The sequence below is a fragment of the Ciona robusta genome, chromosome 4, assembly GCF_009617815.1.
Source record: "Ciona robusta chromosome 4, ASM961781v2".
Taxonomy (NCBI): Eukaryota; Metazoa; Chordata; class Ascidiacea; order Phlebobranchia; family Cionidae; genus Ciona; species Ciona robusta.
The window spans coordinates 7,629,726-7,645,092 of record NC_143238.1 but is presented as its reverse complement, the minus strand read 5'-3'; the positions used below and the strand labels follow the sequence as shown (position 1 = coordinate 7,645,092).

The 15,367-nt window shown below is 39.8% G+C and overlaps 6 protein-coding genes across 13 annotated transcripts; 1 reads left to right on the top strand and 5 right to left on the bottom strand.

The window, feature by feature from the left end:
- Positions 1–452: 452 nt before the first annotated feature.
- Positions 453–2,433, bottom strand: LOC149737308 (uncharacterized). Of its 2 annotated transcripts, XM_089876088.1 has the most exons (7): positions 1,776–2,433; positions 1,538–1,728; positions 1,218–1,363; positions 1,005–1,153; positions 911–953; positions 801–853; positions 453–662 (listed from the first exon to the last, which is right to left on the bottom strand). In XM_089876088.1, the coding sequence occupies exons 1-7, from the start codon at positions 1,821–1,823 to the stop codon at positions 552–554; spliced, it is 741 nt and encodes a 246-aa protein (XP_089732214.1). In that variant the 5' UTR covers positions 1,824–2,433; the 3' UTR covers positions 453–551. The 2 variants fall into 2 exon arrangements, with proteins under 2 accessions (XP_089732214.1, XP_089732215.1); XM_089876089.1 differs by lacking the exons at positions 801–853; positions 911–953.
- Positions 2,434–2,579: 146 nt separating this feature from the next.
- On the bottom strand, positions 2,580–4,844 carry LOC149737307 (pro-neuregulin-2, membrane-bound isoform-like). The gene has a single exon (XM_089876068.1). The coding sequence runs from the start codon at positions 4,532–4,534 to the stop codon at positions 2,786–2,788; it is 1,749 nt and encodes a 582-aa protein (XP_089732194.1). The 5' UTR covers positions 4,535–4,844; the 3' UTR covers positions 2,580–2,785.
- A 300-nt stretch (positions 4,845–5,144) lies between these two features.
- LOC149737306 (uncharacterized) lies at positions 5,145–6,385 on the top strand. Its single transcript, XM_089876091.1, has 4 exons — positions 5,145–5,280; positions 5,590–5,643; positions 5,696–5,889; positions 5,940–6,385. Exons 1-4 carry the CDS (start codon positions 5,253–5,255, stop codon positions 6,312–6,314), a joined length of 651 nt encoding a protein of 216 aa, XP_089732217.1. The 5' UTR covers positions 5,145–5,252; the 3' UTR covers positions 6,315–6,385.
- Positions 6,328–9,103, bottom strand: LOC149737305 (RNA-binding protein MEX3B-like). The gene is made up of 7 exons (XM_089876072.1): positions 8,801–9,103; positions 8,472–8,628; positions 8,171–8,394; positions 7,884–8,034; positions 7,730–7,833; positions 7,321–7,641; positions 6,328–7,230 (listed from the first exon to the last, which is right to left on the bottom strand). Exons 1-7 carry the CDS (start codon positions 9,033–9,035, stop codon positions 6,983–6,985), a joined length of 1,440 nt encoding a protein of 479 aa, XP_089732198.1. The 5' UTR covers positions 9,036–9,103; the 3' UTR covers positions 6,328–6,982.
- LOC149737304 (protein ANKUB1-like) lies at positions 9,088–13,334 on the bottom strand. 5 transcript variants are annotated; one of them, XM_089876062.1, is made up of 10 exons: positions 13,200–13,334; positions 12,984–13,153; positions 11,612–11,767; positions 11,439–11,562; positions 11,025–11,386; positions 10,786–10,969; positions 10,425–10,610; positions 10,301–10,367; positions 10,152–10,247; positions 9,088–10,103 (listed from the first exon to the last, which is right to left on the bottom strand). In XM_089876062.1, exons 1-10 carry the CDS (start codon positions 13,299–13,301, stop codon positions 9,742–9,744), a joined length of 1,809 nt encoding a protein of 602 aa, XP_089732188.1. In that variant the 5' UTR covers positions 13,302–13,334; the 3' UTR covers positions 9,088–9,741. The 5 variants fall into 5 exon arrangements, with proteins under 5 accessions (XP_089732188.1, XP_089732190.1, XP_089732187.1 ...); XM_089876064.1 differs by having other exon boundaries at positions 9,088–10,247; positions 11,025–11,176; positions 11,240–11,386; XM_089876061.1 differs by having other exon boundaries at positions 9,088–10,247.
- A 54-nt stretch (positions 13,335–13,388) lies between these two features.
- LOC149737303 (uncharacterized) lies at positions 13,389–15,289 on the bottom strand. 3 transcript variants are annotated; one of them, XM_089876074.1, is made up of 6 exons: positions 15,092–15,289; positions 14,903–15,028; positions 14,641–14,778; positions 14,413–14,592; positions 14,302–14,347; positions 13,389–14,242 (listed from the first exon to the last, which is right to left on the bottom strand). In XM_089876074.1, exons 1-6 carry the CDS (start codon positions 15,095–15,097, stop codon positions 13,500–13,502), a joined length of 1,239 nt encoding a protein of 412 aa, XP_089732200.1. In that variant the 5' UTR covers positions 15,098–15,289; the 3' UTR covers positions 13,389–13,499. The 3 variants fall into 3 exon arrangements, with proteins under 3 accessions (XP_089732200.1, XP_089732202.1, XP_089732201.1); XM_089876076.1 differs by having other exon boundaries at positions 14,903–14,990; positions 15,092–15,286; XM_089876075.1 differs by having other exon boundaries at positions 14,903–15,025; positions 15,092–15,285.
- Positions 15,290–15,367: the final 78 nt, after the last annotated feature.

Below are 15,367 nucleotides of genomic sequence, written 5' to 3'. Positions count from 1 at the left end.
TATATCGTAGTTATAACTACAACTACTTTCAACTACACATATATATCGTAGTTATAACTACAACTACTTTCAACTACACATATATATCGTAGTTATAACTACAACTACTTTCAACTCCACACATATATCGTAGTTATAACTACAATTACTTTCAACTACACATATATATCGTAGTTATAACTACAACTACTTTCAACTACACATATATCGTAGTTATAACTACAACTACCTCCAACTACATCTGTAATTACATAAACTCAACAATAACATGGCAGCCACTATGAAAATTTCGTAACAGCAACACGATAGTTTTAAGCAAACTATTTATAAAATGGCAGAGCTTTCAACAGCAAGTGAATGAATAGTTTCGCTAAAAGATAAGTAGCAAAACCGAGTTTCGAACTGTTTACCCTCTGGTAAACATTATTTTAACCAAAACGTCTGTTAAAATGTACGATCGCACAAACGCTGTATCGCGTTGGCATATTTATTCCTTTATTACATCATAAGCCCTGAGTCATTTTGTTACGTCATAGTTCATTTAAATGACGTCAGAATAGAAATGTAGCGACGACCAACAAAGCGACGACGATGATGGCAATAGAAGCGGAAGTGACGACAAACAAATGGGGATATCCATGTCGCAACTTCAGCAAGATGAACTGGAAAATATTTTCATTAATTGATTTATAAAAACAAATGGCGCTTCGCCCTTCAATGCGCATTCGACCCGAAGATTAAACAGCTTAAACCGCGAGATGCATTATTGTTATTGCGCATCTGTTATATTGTGACGTCACCTTTATCCCCATTGTTTCGCCATCCACCGCTCGTACGCTACCGATCGCGAAAGCTGCATAGATAATAATGTTGTTTATGACGTCACAACGATAATAATGACGTCACTTACAGCTGAAATGTTCCACTGCCCAAGCTTGAACCGCCATCTGTGTCTGTGGGGGGTTAGTAGGTAAGTACTTTACACGTTATGATAATGTACTAACTTTCAACGAATGAAGAATTAATTCCGTTTTACGAATCGCGTCTTCCATTCTAGAGTTAACAGGCTTATCTTCTACGTCACAATCGCTACACTCGATGTTCGGAAGCGAATGAAATCCCGTCTTTATCCCGCTCCAATCAAGGGAATCACCTAAAACGATTATATTACGTCATAATGATGATGTCATACCTGGTTTATGACTATGACATCATACCTGCCGTATTATAAGCATTGTTTAGAAACCATAACACTTTGACGTCACTTCCGAACATTTCAAGACATAGAGTAAAGTCGACCCATTGTAATTCCAACGCTTTCTGCAAATCGCTCGATTGCGGCGACTCTTTAGAATTATTTAACCTACAAACAAAGTATATTCAATACACAGTAACCACGGTTTACCAAAGTATATTTAGTACACAGTACTCACAGGTTTCAAAGTATATTTAATACACAGTAACCATGGTTTTCCAAAGTATATTTAATACACAGTAACCTTGGTTTTCCAAAGTATATTTAATACACAGTACTCACAATCGCAACGCTGGCAACAATGTCTTCATAATAGCGAAAGCTTCTTTTATGATGAGGGATTGAAAACATCCCAACCTCCCCCGGATTTCCGCTCCATATAATTCTAAACTTCCCGACGATCCAGCAACCGAAGTTGCGAGAAAATTATGAGATGACGTCATATGCACGAAATCGACGATTCGCTGCGAGTTCTATAAACCTATTGTTATAATTAATTATGACGTCACATTGACATTACCTTGTGCAAATTGTTGGCGCATTCTTCCGTCGCCTTCTGGCTTGCCATTGTCGTCCATTGTCCGCAAACAATGGAAGCAACAATAAAATCGCGAAAACGATCGATCGCGTTCTTCTTTTATCGCAGATGTTTAATAAATATCCCTTATGACGTCATAAATATACCGTGACATCATATTGTTACAACCGACAGCCATTTTGACGTAATAATGGCAGAACAACTTGACATTTCTTATTGTTACGTCATAATAGTTCTCGTTATAAACTACAGTCGATGAATAGTGTGTTTAATGACGTCACAATCAGACAGATGAATCAACAATCGCGACGCTGGGTCTTTAAGATTGTTACGTATTGGAAGAAATATTTGACACTTAGGAGAATGGTTCAATCACGTGACGCGCGTCGTCTTACTATTGTGACGTCACAGTTAAGGGAACAATCACCATATTTGGGCAATTATAATGTGACGTCATCGGAAACGTTTAAACGATTAATACGTCACAATTAAAGTTGAATTAGGTGTCGCGTTACACGCGTATAGCCACAAGAGCTTTAAACATTCTTATTTTATTAAATATTATATTAAATAAACAAAGAAATAGCTAAGTAACAATGAATGACAATGGGGTTTATCCTCATCTCATATTACAATGGAATTCCGACATTTCGCGTCTATGACGTAATAGACCAAACTTTCTTACAATTCAATTTATAGGGAAACTATTGTGACCTAACAGACTTCCTATTATTAGTTATCTATCTAGATGACATCATAATCCTGTACTATGACAAACCCTTAACATTTGGTGTAAAATACTTTAATAAAAGGTAAAACCAACGTTTAGTGGCAAGTCACATTAATTGGTTCTTCATTTGCACTTGAAGCAAAAATTGCATGAATTATTAAAATGAAGATTATTTTGAGGTTATTTATCCTAAAAATATATAAAGTAAATAAAAAGGCACTTTACACTATCAACTACATCTAATAGAAAATACATGAAGTTATTACACGGCAATACTGTGAGAACCAATCTCAGAAACATCGCTTGAGCTCGAACTTAACCGCTGTTGACGACTCAATAACGGAAGATTTTGTCGCTGAGCGGACGACACGAAAGGGTGCGTTGAATTCTCCTTTTTTTCGGGGAAATAAAATCCATCGGATAACGAAGTGTCTGGGATCTCTATGTTATCGAACAAACCATCGTTATGCGACCGTGGAACATCATAATCATCACTTTGGTACGCTAGCAATGAAGATGGGGTGATGGTCTGGTAAACAGGATTACTAATGTGACCAACATCTGTCTCCAACGGAATATTTTCTACAGATTTCTCTGTTTCTTGCTCACTATGATGTAATAATGGGCTTGTTGTGAATTGTTGATGAATAATTTGTTCGACCCCGGCAAGGTTGGGTGTTCGGGGTAAAGTCGATGAAGTGGAAGTATCGTCACTCTCGTTATTTATTGCCACATGCCCGATATTTGACGCCCCTTTCGCCAACCCGTTTAACCTTCGTCGTTTGTTGCTGGTTATGCTTGTCACGGATGGCCGACTTGTTAGATGCGCTTCATTGGTCACATCAGCCGCACCGTCGTATCGTAAATCATCATTTATCGGCGCTTTAACATTTATCGCTGCTTCAAACAAACGGCGATCTTCAAAGCTTTGAGGTTCCGACTTTGTAATAAAACTTTTTAACTTTTCATCCAGCAAGTCGGTTCGCTTCTTACGGAACAAACAATAAACAGCGAAACAAATAAAAGCTGCGAGGAGGACAGCAACGCACATCCCAAGAATAGCCACAAGTCGTTTATGGTATAAATAATCTTTGTTTGTCAAACCTTTCCCAACCGCATGCAAACTTCTTTCTTTGCATCTTTTGCCGGTGAAATAAATATCACATCTACAGTAAGGTTGTCCATTATCAACACAACATTGTCCACCATTAAAGCAAAAACCAGCGTCTGTTGATGGGCATGGTTCACATGCATCCACTGTTGTGGCAACGGTTGTTGTTGTTACACTGGTAACGATCAACGTAACCGTATAGTTAGTAGCATCCACGGACACTGGGTTCTTAGCGCTACAAACATACACCCCGCTCATTTCTTGCGTTAATTGTTTCACTATTATTTGCGATGCACCTCCTTTTTTGCTAGATTTAATTTTCATCCCGTTAGGAAGATTTGATTTATTCAACAAGATTCCACTTTTAAACCAACTCATGTTAGGCTTTGGTTTCCCGCTCGCTTTACATTTTATTTTCAATTTATCCCCTTCATGTTTTTGATAGGTTTTCTTGCTTTTCTTGAATGAGGGTTTGCTTAAACAACCTTTACATAAAAGTTTGCTTAATTTTCTTGCCGATCTTTTTTTAATTTTTACGGGATTTTTATCAATCCAGTAAAACCCGGATTCATTCGTTGGTTTGAGGAAAACTAAATATGAAGATTTTCCTTTCTTTAAATCGACGCACCCTTCTGCTTTGCCAACGGGCCCGAACTTTATCTTCTGTTTCTTTTTTATCCCGTCGTTCTTGATTTTAAAAATTGTTGAAACTTTTGCTGTCGCGTTAAATATCCTCTCAGATTTCCTTCCTTTTCCATCGACAAGTTTAATTTTAGAAACAACGACGGTAATTGGCGACTTAATAGCAAGATTCGTGAAATCCTCGTTGGTTGGTCTGCATGACTGACCATGGACGATAGAGATAAAAACACAAAAAATATAAAACTGAACAAAAATCATTTTCTTTGGCTTAAAAACTTAAAAGCTGTTGAGTGAATTAATAATATTACCGAAACTATTTCAAGCAATCCACACAATACAAAATGTTCCCACAGTCACGCTATATAGATGTAGTAGACAGCACTGACATTTCTCCCTTAATTCGTCAGCCAAGTAAATATGAATACACCCCCCACACCCAAACCTCGCCCCTGTAACCAACGCTAGCTTAAAATAGAAATAATATATAAACTGTATGTTGTCTATGTCATTGACAAACTTTTTATCGTTAAATAACGATGGAATGTACCAACAACCGACCTGGCCCACCTACATCTGTACCTTCCATTCAAACAACTGAATTCCCCATGACGTAATGCTCCAGCTCAGATGCGACGTCTTGCGGCGGTACAATATCGTCTCTTAAACAAATTACGTCACTACACGTCATGTTGTATCACTACACGTCAATATTATGTCATCACACGTCATGTTATATCATCATACGTCATATTACGTGACTACACGTCAATATTATGTCATCACACGTCATATTACGTCACCACACGTTATGTTACGTCACTACACAACATATTATGTCATCACATGTCATATTACGTCACCACACGTCAACATGGCATGCGCAGCTGATAAGTGACGTCACAATCGCTTTCCAAGCAGTGGCTGTTGATTGTCGACGTAACAGTCGGAATTATTGTAGTTGTGTTAAGCGTCGACGATGAGCGGAGGAGAATTTATATCGCCCGGTAAGTTTAACAATTATCGCCCGGTAAGTTTAACATTTATCGCCCGGTAAGTTTAACATTTATCGCCCGGTAAGTTTAACATTTATCGCCCGGTAAGTTTAACATTTAACCAACAAAATGATGTTTATGTTGTATATGCAACAATATGATGTTTATGTTGTTGATGCAACAATATGATGTTTATGTTGTATATGCAACAATATGATGTTTATGTTGTTGATGCAACAATATGATGTTTATGTTGTATATGCAACAATATGATGTTTATGTTGTTGATGCAACAATATGATGTTTATGTTGTTGATGCAGGTAGCGCTTATTACTACAAGGGGAAACCCCGAAACCGGGAAAGCTGCAAGCAAGGTAAGGCATGATTGAGGTTTGAAAACAAATAAATAAAAGGTTTTTTATTCAGATAACTGGAAATCCTGGTGTCCGCCCATTAATGACGTCATTTCGAGTGACGTACGTAAAGTGCATGTCGTCACCAATGACGTATGTTCGTCGAGAAACGAACTGCAGACCCGGGAAATCCAACGAAAGCAAGCGAACACAATAGCTGTCGCGTGTGCTGGTAACAAACGAACGAAAGCTTCCAAGATGTTTCAGGTGGGAAAGTTACATTGTGTGGGGCGCCGTCTAACGACTAGATTTTCTAGGATCGATTTGAGAGATCCGAAAAGTTTGCGCTTGTAAAAGAGCCCAAGGTTGCAGATCAAGCGCAAGTTACGGATAAAACGCAGGTGACAGAACAAGCGCAGTTGACGGAACAAACGCAAGTGACGGAACAAAAAGAGATTACGCAACGAGCGGAGTTGACGGATGCGATTACACATAGCTTGGGAAGAAAAGATTTGTTTCCCCCAATCAAAGCGGAGTTTAATTCATGTCCGTTGCCATGGCGATACGAGAGTAGTTACGTCACATCCGGGACAAGACATGAAGATTTTAACCGCAAAGCTCGTGGTTTTACTGGAAGCTACGCGTCGCCTTATGGAAGTTACGAAGCGATGATCGAGACCGATGAATTGTGACATCATAATCAACAACTGTTTAACAGAATGTTTAATCGTCGAAAATAAAATTTCTTTACATGGCATAACAAGCGTGGAGAAAAATTATTTTAATTTTGAAAACATGCAACGAACACACCAAAGCACTAGGTGGCAGCACACCACACGAAACTATCAACAAAATTAAGGCTCGCGATTAAACAACGGGTTTAAAAACTTGACGTGATTAAAAACATGGCACTGTGGAACACACGTGTGGACAATTATTATTCAGCACCAACAAATCTTAAGTTTTGTAAATAAAGGTTTCCAATGCATAGTTACATGCCATGGGAGTATAAAGAATTTTCAAAATATTTCACTGCAATTATACAAACAACCCACAAGCATAATCAAAGTAGCGAGCCAGGGGGTAACACAGGGGGGGGGGCAGTAAAATAAAAGCAGGTCAAGAAAAAGAAATAAAAAAGTCCATTCTCGACGAGGGAATATACAAAATATATTATTTCTTAAAAAAGTAAGAATGAAAATATACAAAACATTGTAGTTTACCTGGGCAGTGACTAAATGATTGTTGATATCGGCAGTCAATCTACAATAACTAATATAATGGGTAAACAAGGGGGTTAAAATAAATTTCAAGGAAGACGTAAGAACTGCAATTCCCGGTAAATTAAGTTTCTGGCAAGTTATTTCTTGATGAGCAGCGCCATGGAAGCAGGGTGGTTACAGCAGGGGCAAAATGAGCCATTTCTTGATACAAGACGGTTCGCACACGAGAAGCAGAACAGATTGTGCCCACATGGAACCAAAGCTGCCACAATAGAACCTTCCTTGCACAAAACGCACCTAGGCGACTCCCCTTCAACTAGGAAAGGGTGGGGGACCCCGTGCACAACGTCGGGCGATCCAGATGTCAGGCTATCGGTGGTACCTCCTGTGGGGGGTCGGTAAGGTTATTATACATAACATATAGTTGGCGTTTGAAACACTTTTTCCTAAATATAAGCAAGCAACAATAACTCACCAGATGAATATCCGCTCTCTATGTTTAACGCTGGCGTCGCAAATGGGGTTGTCATGGGTACCGCGTCAACTTGGCTGGCACCAGAATCGTACGACTCCGTTCTAGGCTGGCGCCCTCGTGTGTTGGGTGATGTGGGGAAAATGGGATGAGGTTCGGAGTCGGAAAGTGTGGGTGAGAGTCTGGGGTGTTGAAGGGCGGGGCTAAACCCACTGCTTGATTGACTCGATCTACGAGGGGTGAGAGAGAATGTTTGGCGGGGGTCGATGCTTCCCCAACTTATTATCATATTATCATGGGGAGGGTACATCCCGTTCGTATATTCTGTAATAATAATATGGTGTTCTTATATTCCGACTTAACTCTGTAAACTAAAATCATGTAAAAGCAACTAAAACATTCGCATACTTACCGAAGGAGTTGCTTTGCGTGGTGGCGGGAAAGAAGCTTGGGGCTTGTGACCTTAAAAGACTTGTCGTTGCTACATTTCGTTCGTACGAAGCATATGTAGTATTGCTGGGGATGACAGTGTTAGAAACATGATTATTTATTATTTACATATTCACCAATGATCTTCTTTAACAGCAGAATTTAGTGCGACAACCTCGGTTCCATTATTCTTAAAATCGTCCTCAATATTTTGTTGTTGCGTTCCCGTCCTTGTAGCGATATGAGCTTCTATTTCTTCCTTCGCCTTTTCAACATTCTCAGGAAGACCTGAACGATATCGATTAAAAAATAAAACAACTTTTAAGTTTGCTGTTGCCAAACACAGTTCCATAGTCATAAATTCATTACATCAACATATAATGTGCAATATAAACCAACATATCATGTGCAATAGAATAAATACCTGTTACTTCAAACACTGGTTCTTTGTCTCTGCTTGGGGTAACAATATAGGTGTGGGTTTGTTGTTGAATACGTTTGATTGTCGCCCCTTTTGGTCCCACAACCAATCCAACCACTCTGTATGGAACCCTCACTTGCAAGGTTATCGTCCCAGCCGTCCCATCAACCTCGTTCGCGCCACTAACAGTTTGCCCGTTAATCAGCGAATGTTTGTTCCGTGACGCTCTATAAGGGTATTAGGTAATTATACACAACTCCACATACATGTTGAACCAATATTTAATAAAAACCTAATTATTTACCTTATTTGCGTGAAATGTTCAGCAGCAGACTGGACCTCCCTACGAGCCATGGCAACATCCTCTTTTCTTCCAGTTACAACGAACACCGGCTCTTCACCACGTACCGGGGTTTTGATATAGGTATTCGTCTTAGCACGGAGCGCTTTAATTTTACAACCTGCAGCGTACAGAATGTGAATATCACTAAATAAAGCACTGATTTTCTAGTTATAATAACAGCATATATATAAGTTATATTAATAGCATATATGTAGGTCACAATTTCCCACTGAAATGTTTTGATACAAAACTAAAACCATCATTTATTCCACCAATAAGATCACGCTTACCTTGCCGTCCAACAATTTCAGCAACATGTTCAGAACTTGGAACAGGGACGCATTCCGTCATGTTCTGACTTCGCTTGTTTTTGGTGATTTCGTCATAACTTGAAGTAGAACTATCATCGTCACAATTGCCAAGCAGCCCAAGATTCGACAACTCAAGCGCGATTTGAAGCGTCCGTTGGTCTTCTTGATTCGAAGGAACGTTTTCCAATTCGGAATAAGTTTGTGGTGCGGGCATGGCTATAGTACAGACAAGGCCAGTTGGTTTAACTTAAAACTGATGGAAAATATATTTTAGTAAAAATACACCAAATAAATTCGTTAAATACGAGTTATGAAGGTAGCTACCTTTGCCTAACACTTAAGTGTACTGCCATATTCTTTATACTAAAATTGAAGCGGTACGTTATCGTTGTACTGTGTCTGTATATATTCTGACATATTAACGCTTTTATTGTAAATATTAAGAAACTATTAAACCATTAAAACTGACCAAAGCGATGGAACAGAACAACACACGTCTATACAACACAGACATTTCCACTAACTAACTCAAGTCTCCTCGTGCGCTCGCTTTATGGACACTTTTCTCGACCAATCACAGCGGAGGTGTGGGTCACGTGCTTTTTGAGAGCACGCCACAGACACGAGGTTTTTGTTGAAAATAAAATTAAATAAAAGAAACAAAAGCGCACGCGGTCGCGGTGGCCATGCTTTTAAAGTTGCAACAATATCAGATTAAAATATTTATACAAGCGTTGCAAACAGTTTAATGTTAACGACCTTTACAATAAATGGCAAACATAATCACTTTCACAGATTAAACAAATATTTTAATTCTTTTGCAAGTTTACGTCGGCGTAACGTCACGGAAGGAAATCGTTTCCTTGGTGATGTAACAAGTTACATTGTGACGTACTGAGTTTGTGACGTCACAATAAAAGTCATCGTACTTTAATCGGCGATGACGCAACAGTAGGAATGCTGCGACAACGGTCTCTATGACGTTGCAATGACGTATGCACGTTTCTTCTAGCAAGCAACACAGCCAGATCAACTTGACGCAACCAAACTTTATCCTTAAACGTCGACGCGACGATCATGCACTGAATTGCATTTTCCCTCGCCGGTAGATGGCGGTATTTGTCAAATATTTCTAACGTTGACGTCACCGGGTTTATGACCTTTGAACTCACGTGGAAAAAAGGTCGAAGTGTGTTTTCAGCGCTGACAGCTGGAAGTGACAACCCCCCCTCCACTATGTTGCCCCTACGGGTGTTACCACCACGGGTTTTCATTCTTTTTTCTAAATTCGATTCAGTTATTAAAACAAACGAACATTTCATAGAAATACCATTATCAATTGAAGGTAGCTGATTGGTCGGTTTCGGCGTTTGAATATAGGAACTAGATTCTGTGACGTCACCTTCGTAGATTCTCCGCGGCGATTCTAAACTGTCGTGTTAATGACGTCATAATAAAAAATAATTAATTAATTTTTACTTAATTTGTTTAAACCAGGTAGTTTGGCGCCATCTGGTGAGAATCCTTTTTTTATAGAAGCATTGTTCTGCAACATCGGAGTATATTACGTCACATTATTTGTATATTACGTCATATTACCTACCGATGAGTTTCTTGTCGTTAAACTTATAAGCTCTGTGATTGGTTGCTTTAAATGTGACGTGTGGTTCAAAGTTTGTGACGTATAGTGTAGCGATTGTGACGCATATTCCAGTATTTTGCTTCGTGACGTCATGTTGGAAACTCCAAACCCATCGACTTGGATTCCAGATTCTACAGTTGCCTGTGCCTGTAAGGGGGTGTTAAAGTATATATGCCTGTAGGGGGGTGTTAAAGTATATGTGCCTGTAGGGGGTGTTAAAGTATATGTGCCTGTAGGGGGTGTTAAAGTATATATGCCTGTAGGGGGGTGTTAAAGTATATATGCCTGTAGGGGGGTGTTAAAGTATATGTGCCTGTTTTACCTTGTATGGTCTTCGTTTTAATGACGATGGGAAAGCCCCTTGACCGATAAGAACTCTTTCCCGCGCTCTTTCACACCATTTTCGAACTTTAATAACGATAACCACTGCAAGGGTCACCGAGTTTTCGGTGTGACTGCTGTATAGCTTGGATGTGAGATATGATAGACATTCAGTTTGGTTGTACCTGTTACGTTGGAGTTTTTATTCTTTTTTCTTAAACCTACAAACGAACAACTAACCTACAAGCGGATTGTATCGGTGTCAGACCACTTCCATTCTTTGCTATTAAACAACAAATATTATTTTGAACGAATATTCGGAGAACGTTCAATTTCCCTCGCTCAACAGCGACATGTACCGGACACTTCCACGCGTCCACATGCGATGAAGGCTGTAACAATAACACTGAACACACCCGCCTTACCCACACACACCCCCCACACCTCTCACACACCTTACACCACAGTTTAGAAGGATGCAACCCCACTGGCTCTTCCGGCTTGACTGACCCAATCTTAGGGTTTGTCATGGAGTTGGCGAGATCCACGTGTCCAAAGTGCGCTGCCATGTGGCAAGCTACCCGGAACTGAAACCTCATTACCTTGATGACGTCATGATTACAATGACGTCACAATCCATATTAATAATCTTACCTGTTCATCATGAGAAGCGTTTTGGATGACTTTCTTAGTATGACCGTTTGAAGCCGCTATCAAGAGATCTGCCCAGCCGTCCCAAACATGTAGTTTGATGGAACTACCAACAACAACTCCGTATCTACAATAACAACTTATATATTTGCAACATTTATACCAAAACAACTTACGATTTAAGTAAATGGCCATCAAACATTTCCTTCTCATTAGCAGCAACTAATCGGAACACGGATACGGGTAAGCCAGTCTTGCTAGCGATCAGCTCCCTTAAATAATGAACGGTTGTTTTGCTAGGCTCGATTTGCTCGCGTATGTAAATGGCATCACTGTAAATAAATAAATGGCAACACTGTAGTTAATCAACTGGCAACACTGTAGTTAATGATCTGGCACCACTGTAGTTAATCAACTGGCAACACTGTAGTTAATCAACTGGCAACACTGTAGTTAATCAACTGGCAACACTGTAGTTAATGATCTGGCAACACTGTAGTTAATCAACTGGCAACACTGTAGTTAATCAACTGGCAATACTGTAGTTAATGATCTGGCAACACTGTAGTTAATCAACTGGCAACACTGTAGTTAATGATTTGGCAACACTGTAGTTAATCAACTGGCAACACTGTAGTTAATGATCTGGCAACACTGTAGTTAATCAACTGGCAACACTGTAGTTAATCAACTGGCAATACTGTAGTTAATGATCTGGCAACACTGTAGTTAATGATCTGGCACCACTGTAATTAATCAACTGGCAACACTGTAGTTAATCAACTGGCAACACTGTAGTTAATGATCTGGCAACACTGTAGTTAATCAACTGGCAACACTGTAGTTAATCAACTGGCAACACTGTAGTTAATCAACTGGCAACACTGTAGTTAATGATCTGGCAACACTGTAGTTAATCAACTGGCAACACTGTAGTTAATCAACTGGCAATACTGTAGTTAATGATCTGGCAACACTGTAGTTAATTAACTGGCAACACTGTAGTTAATGATTTGGCAACACTGTAGTTAATCAACTGGCAACACTGTAGTTAATGATCTGGCAACACTGTAGTTAATCAACTGGCAACACTGTAGTTAATCAACTAGTTAATGATCTGGCACCACTGTAGTTAATCAACTGGCAACACTGTAGTTAATCAACTGGCAACACTGTAGTTAATGATCTGGCAACACTGTAGTTAATCAACTGGCAACGCTGTAGTTAATCAACTGGCAACACTGTAGTTAATCAACTGGCAACACTGTAGTTAATGATCTGGCATCACTGTAAATAAATAAATGGCAACACTGTAGTTAATCAACTGGCAACACTGTAGTTAATCAACTGGCAACACTGTAGTTAATCAACTGGCAACACTGTAGTTAATGATTTGGCAACACTGTAGTTAATCAACTGGCAACACTGTAGTAAATCAACTGGCAACACTGTAGTTAATGATTTGGCAACACTGTAGTTAATCAACTGGGAACACTGTAATTAAGGATTTGGCAACACTGCAGTTAATGATTTGGCAACACTGCTCACCCGTTATGCGCACAATGAATGTTTAAGACAGGTTTGTCGGATTCCCTCAAAGCACTTTTAACCGTCGCTCCTGAAGTGATCCCAATATCCGAACAAACCCAGTCATCTTGAAGCGTTGCACCGGCGTATGTTAGCTGGAGTATCTTATCCTCCACGTGTGACGAATTCAACTGAAACAATCGGTCAATCGTATGCCATTATGACGTCCTAATATACCTTAAAATGATCTCGAAGCGCGACTTTGACGTCACCAATAGTTTGACGCGACCTCACATCCAAGGGTAGCCGCACATCTTCAAACGCGATAAAAATTCGCATTTTGCTTCCGCTGTTAAAACGCGACTGACGCGAATTTGCGCGACCTTCATATGCCGCGACAATCGCTAACAATAGCACAACAATGGAGGCGTTGTTCGAAGTATCTTATTGCATCACAGGGATTCGAGAACTATGCCATTGTTACGTCGGTAAAATAAACAATTAAGGAAATAATCATCAGTTACGTCACAAAACACATTATTCGTCTTGATTATGACGTCGTTTTACCAAACGGGGACGACGTGATTTCTGTTTTAATTGTTTCGTTTCACAATCGGAGTGAATTCCTGAATCTGTGACGTCACTTTCTACGTCATCCAATGTCATCAGTGACCTCGATCTGACCCCACGTTCCAGAATCCGATGTTTCCATTTAAAGCCGCCATTGAAGCGCAGTGAATCAGTGACGTCATCGGTAGTTACGTCACGATCTATGGCAATATCGTGTGTGACGTCATTGACATAGTTTATGTCTTCTTCAGTGACGTCAGAATCATTGGCTATGACGTCATCGCTGGTTACGTCATCTTCAGAGCGGGAAAACTTTGGCTTGTTTGAAAGAGGGGGAGGAGCAGGAGGAGAAATAGGAGGAGTGGGAGGAGGAGGGAGATTATCTTGTGTGTGGGAGGATGGAGGAGAAGGGAGATTATCTTGTGTGTGGGAGGATGGAGGAGAAGGGAGATTATCTTGTGTGTGGGAGGATGGAGGAGAAGGGAGATTATCTTGTGTGTGGGAGGATGGAGGAGGAGGGAGATTATCTTGTGTGTGGGAGGATGGAGGAGGAGGGAGATTATCTTGTGTGTGGGAGGATGGAGGAGGGAGTTCTGTAAGCGTTATGATTGGTTGGTTAAGGGGAGTTGTATTTATCGTAGCTGGCTTGATAGTCAATCCGCTAGGTGGCTTCATGGCTTTCTCGGGCACGTGACCTCGTTTCTTTGGCTCTGATTGGTTAATTAAACATTTAAGCTTATTAAATAAACAAAGGGGTATTATGACGTACTTATCACTTCCTCGCGTGGCTCAAAGTCGACGTCACTTTGTTTTGCCTGTGACGTAACAATATTAATTGTGTCGTAACTAGTTGGTATTCCCCTAAAGTGATCCAAGTTACCCTTTCTTTTAAGTGTTGTCTCGTTGGAGGCCTCCTATTGGCTGCTGCAGGTTTCGCTCGTGTTTTAGTCACGTGATCTAGGTTAGATCGAGCCCCCATTGTGACGATTGTGACCGAATAATCAAGCTTTGCAACCCATTGTTCAAATTCTTTCGAATCTTCCAAGTAGAAAAGTTCCCGCTGCAAATAATCGTTTAAACAATTGCATTATTACGTAATATTCAAAACCTTTGTTTTCTTTTTATCCTTTGGTTCTAGAACGAAGGTGAATTGACTTTTCTTACAATCGCGTTTATGAGCATTTGAACAACCGGTATAATTGTCCAGGTTAATTTTCCCACAATGCACGTCATTCTCGTCCATTGTCTGCGTCATAAACGATTGTTTAGATAGATTACGTCACAGTAGGTTACAATATGCATTGCGACGTCATATGCTTTGATACGAGTTTTAAGGAAGTGACGTCACAACCTACTTTATAGTGACGTACCTTATATTCAAACATCATTAGTTTATTATTGTTGAGAATACACCATCGTTTCCGCCATCTTTTGCGCAACCAACCTTCTTGTATTAACCTGTACAACCAACCATGCATATCATACGTCACTTCCTGCTAAATAACCTTGTTAGCTGATACGTCATGTGGATGACGTCATCTTATAATACACAAACTTACGTTCATTGTTTCGTCATAATTATCTTCAAACCCAGCAGATATGACGGAACAAATACTAAACAGGCGTCACAAACAACTTTTTTCTAAACTTTTGTTACCGCATTGTTACGTCACTACTACTTAAACTTAATATTCGCGATACTACTATTATACCACAACCAAATTATCCTTTCAGTTTAAATTCCTGACCAAGCCTCAAGGAAGTGCCTAATCTATGACGTAGCTCTCGTCTACCCCTTTTTCTCACTTTCTCTCCTTTAGTCAGATGAAGAAGGC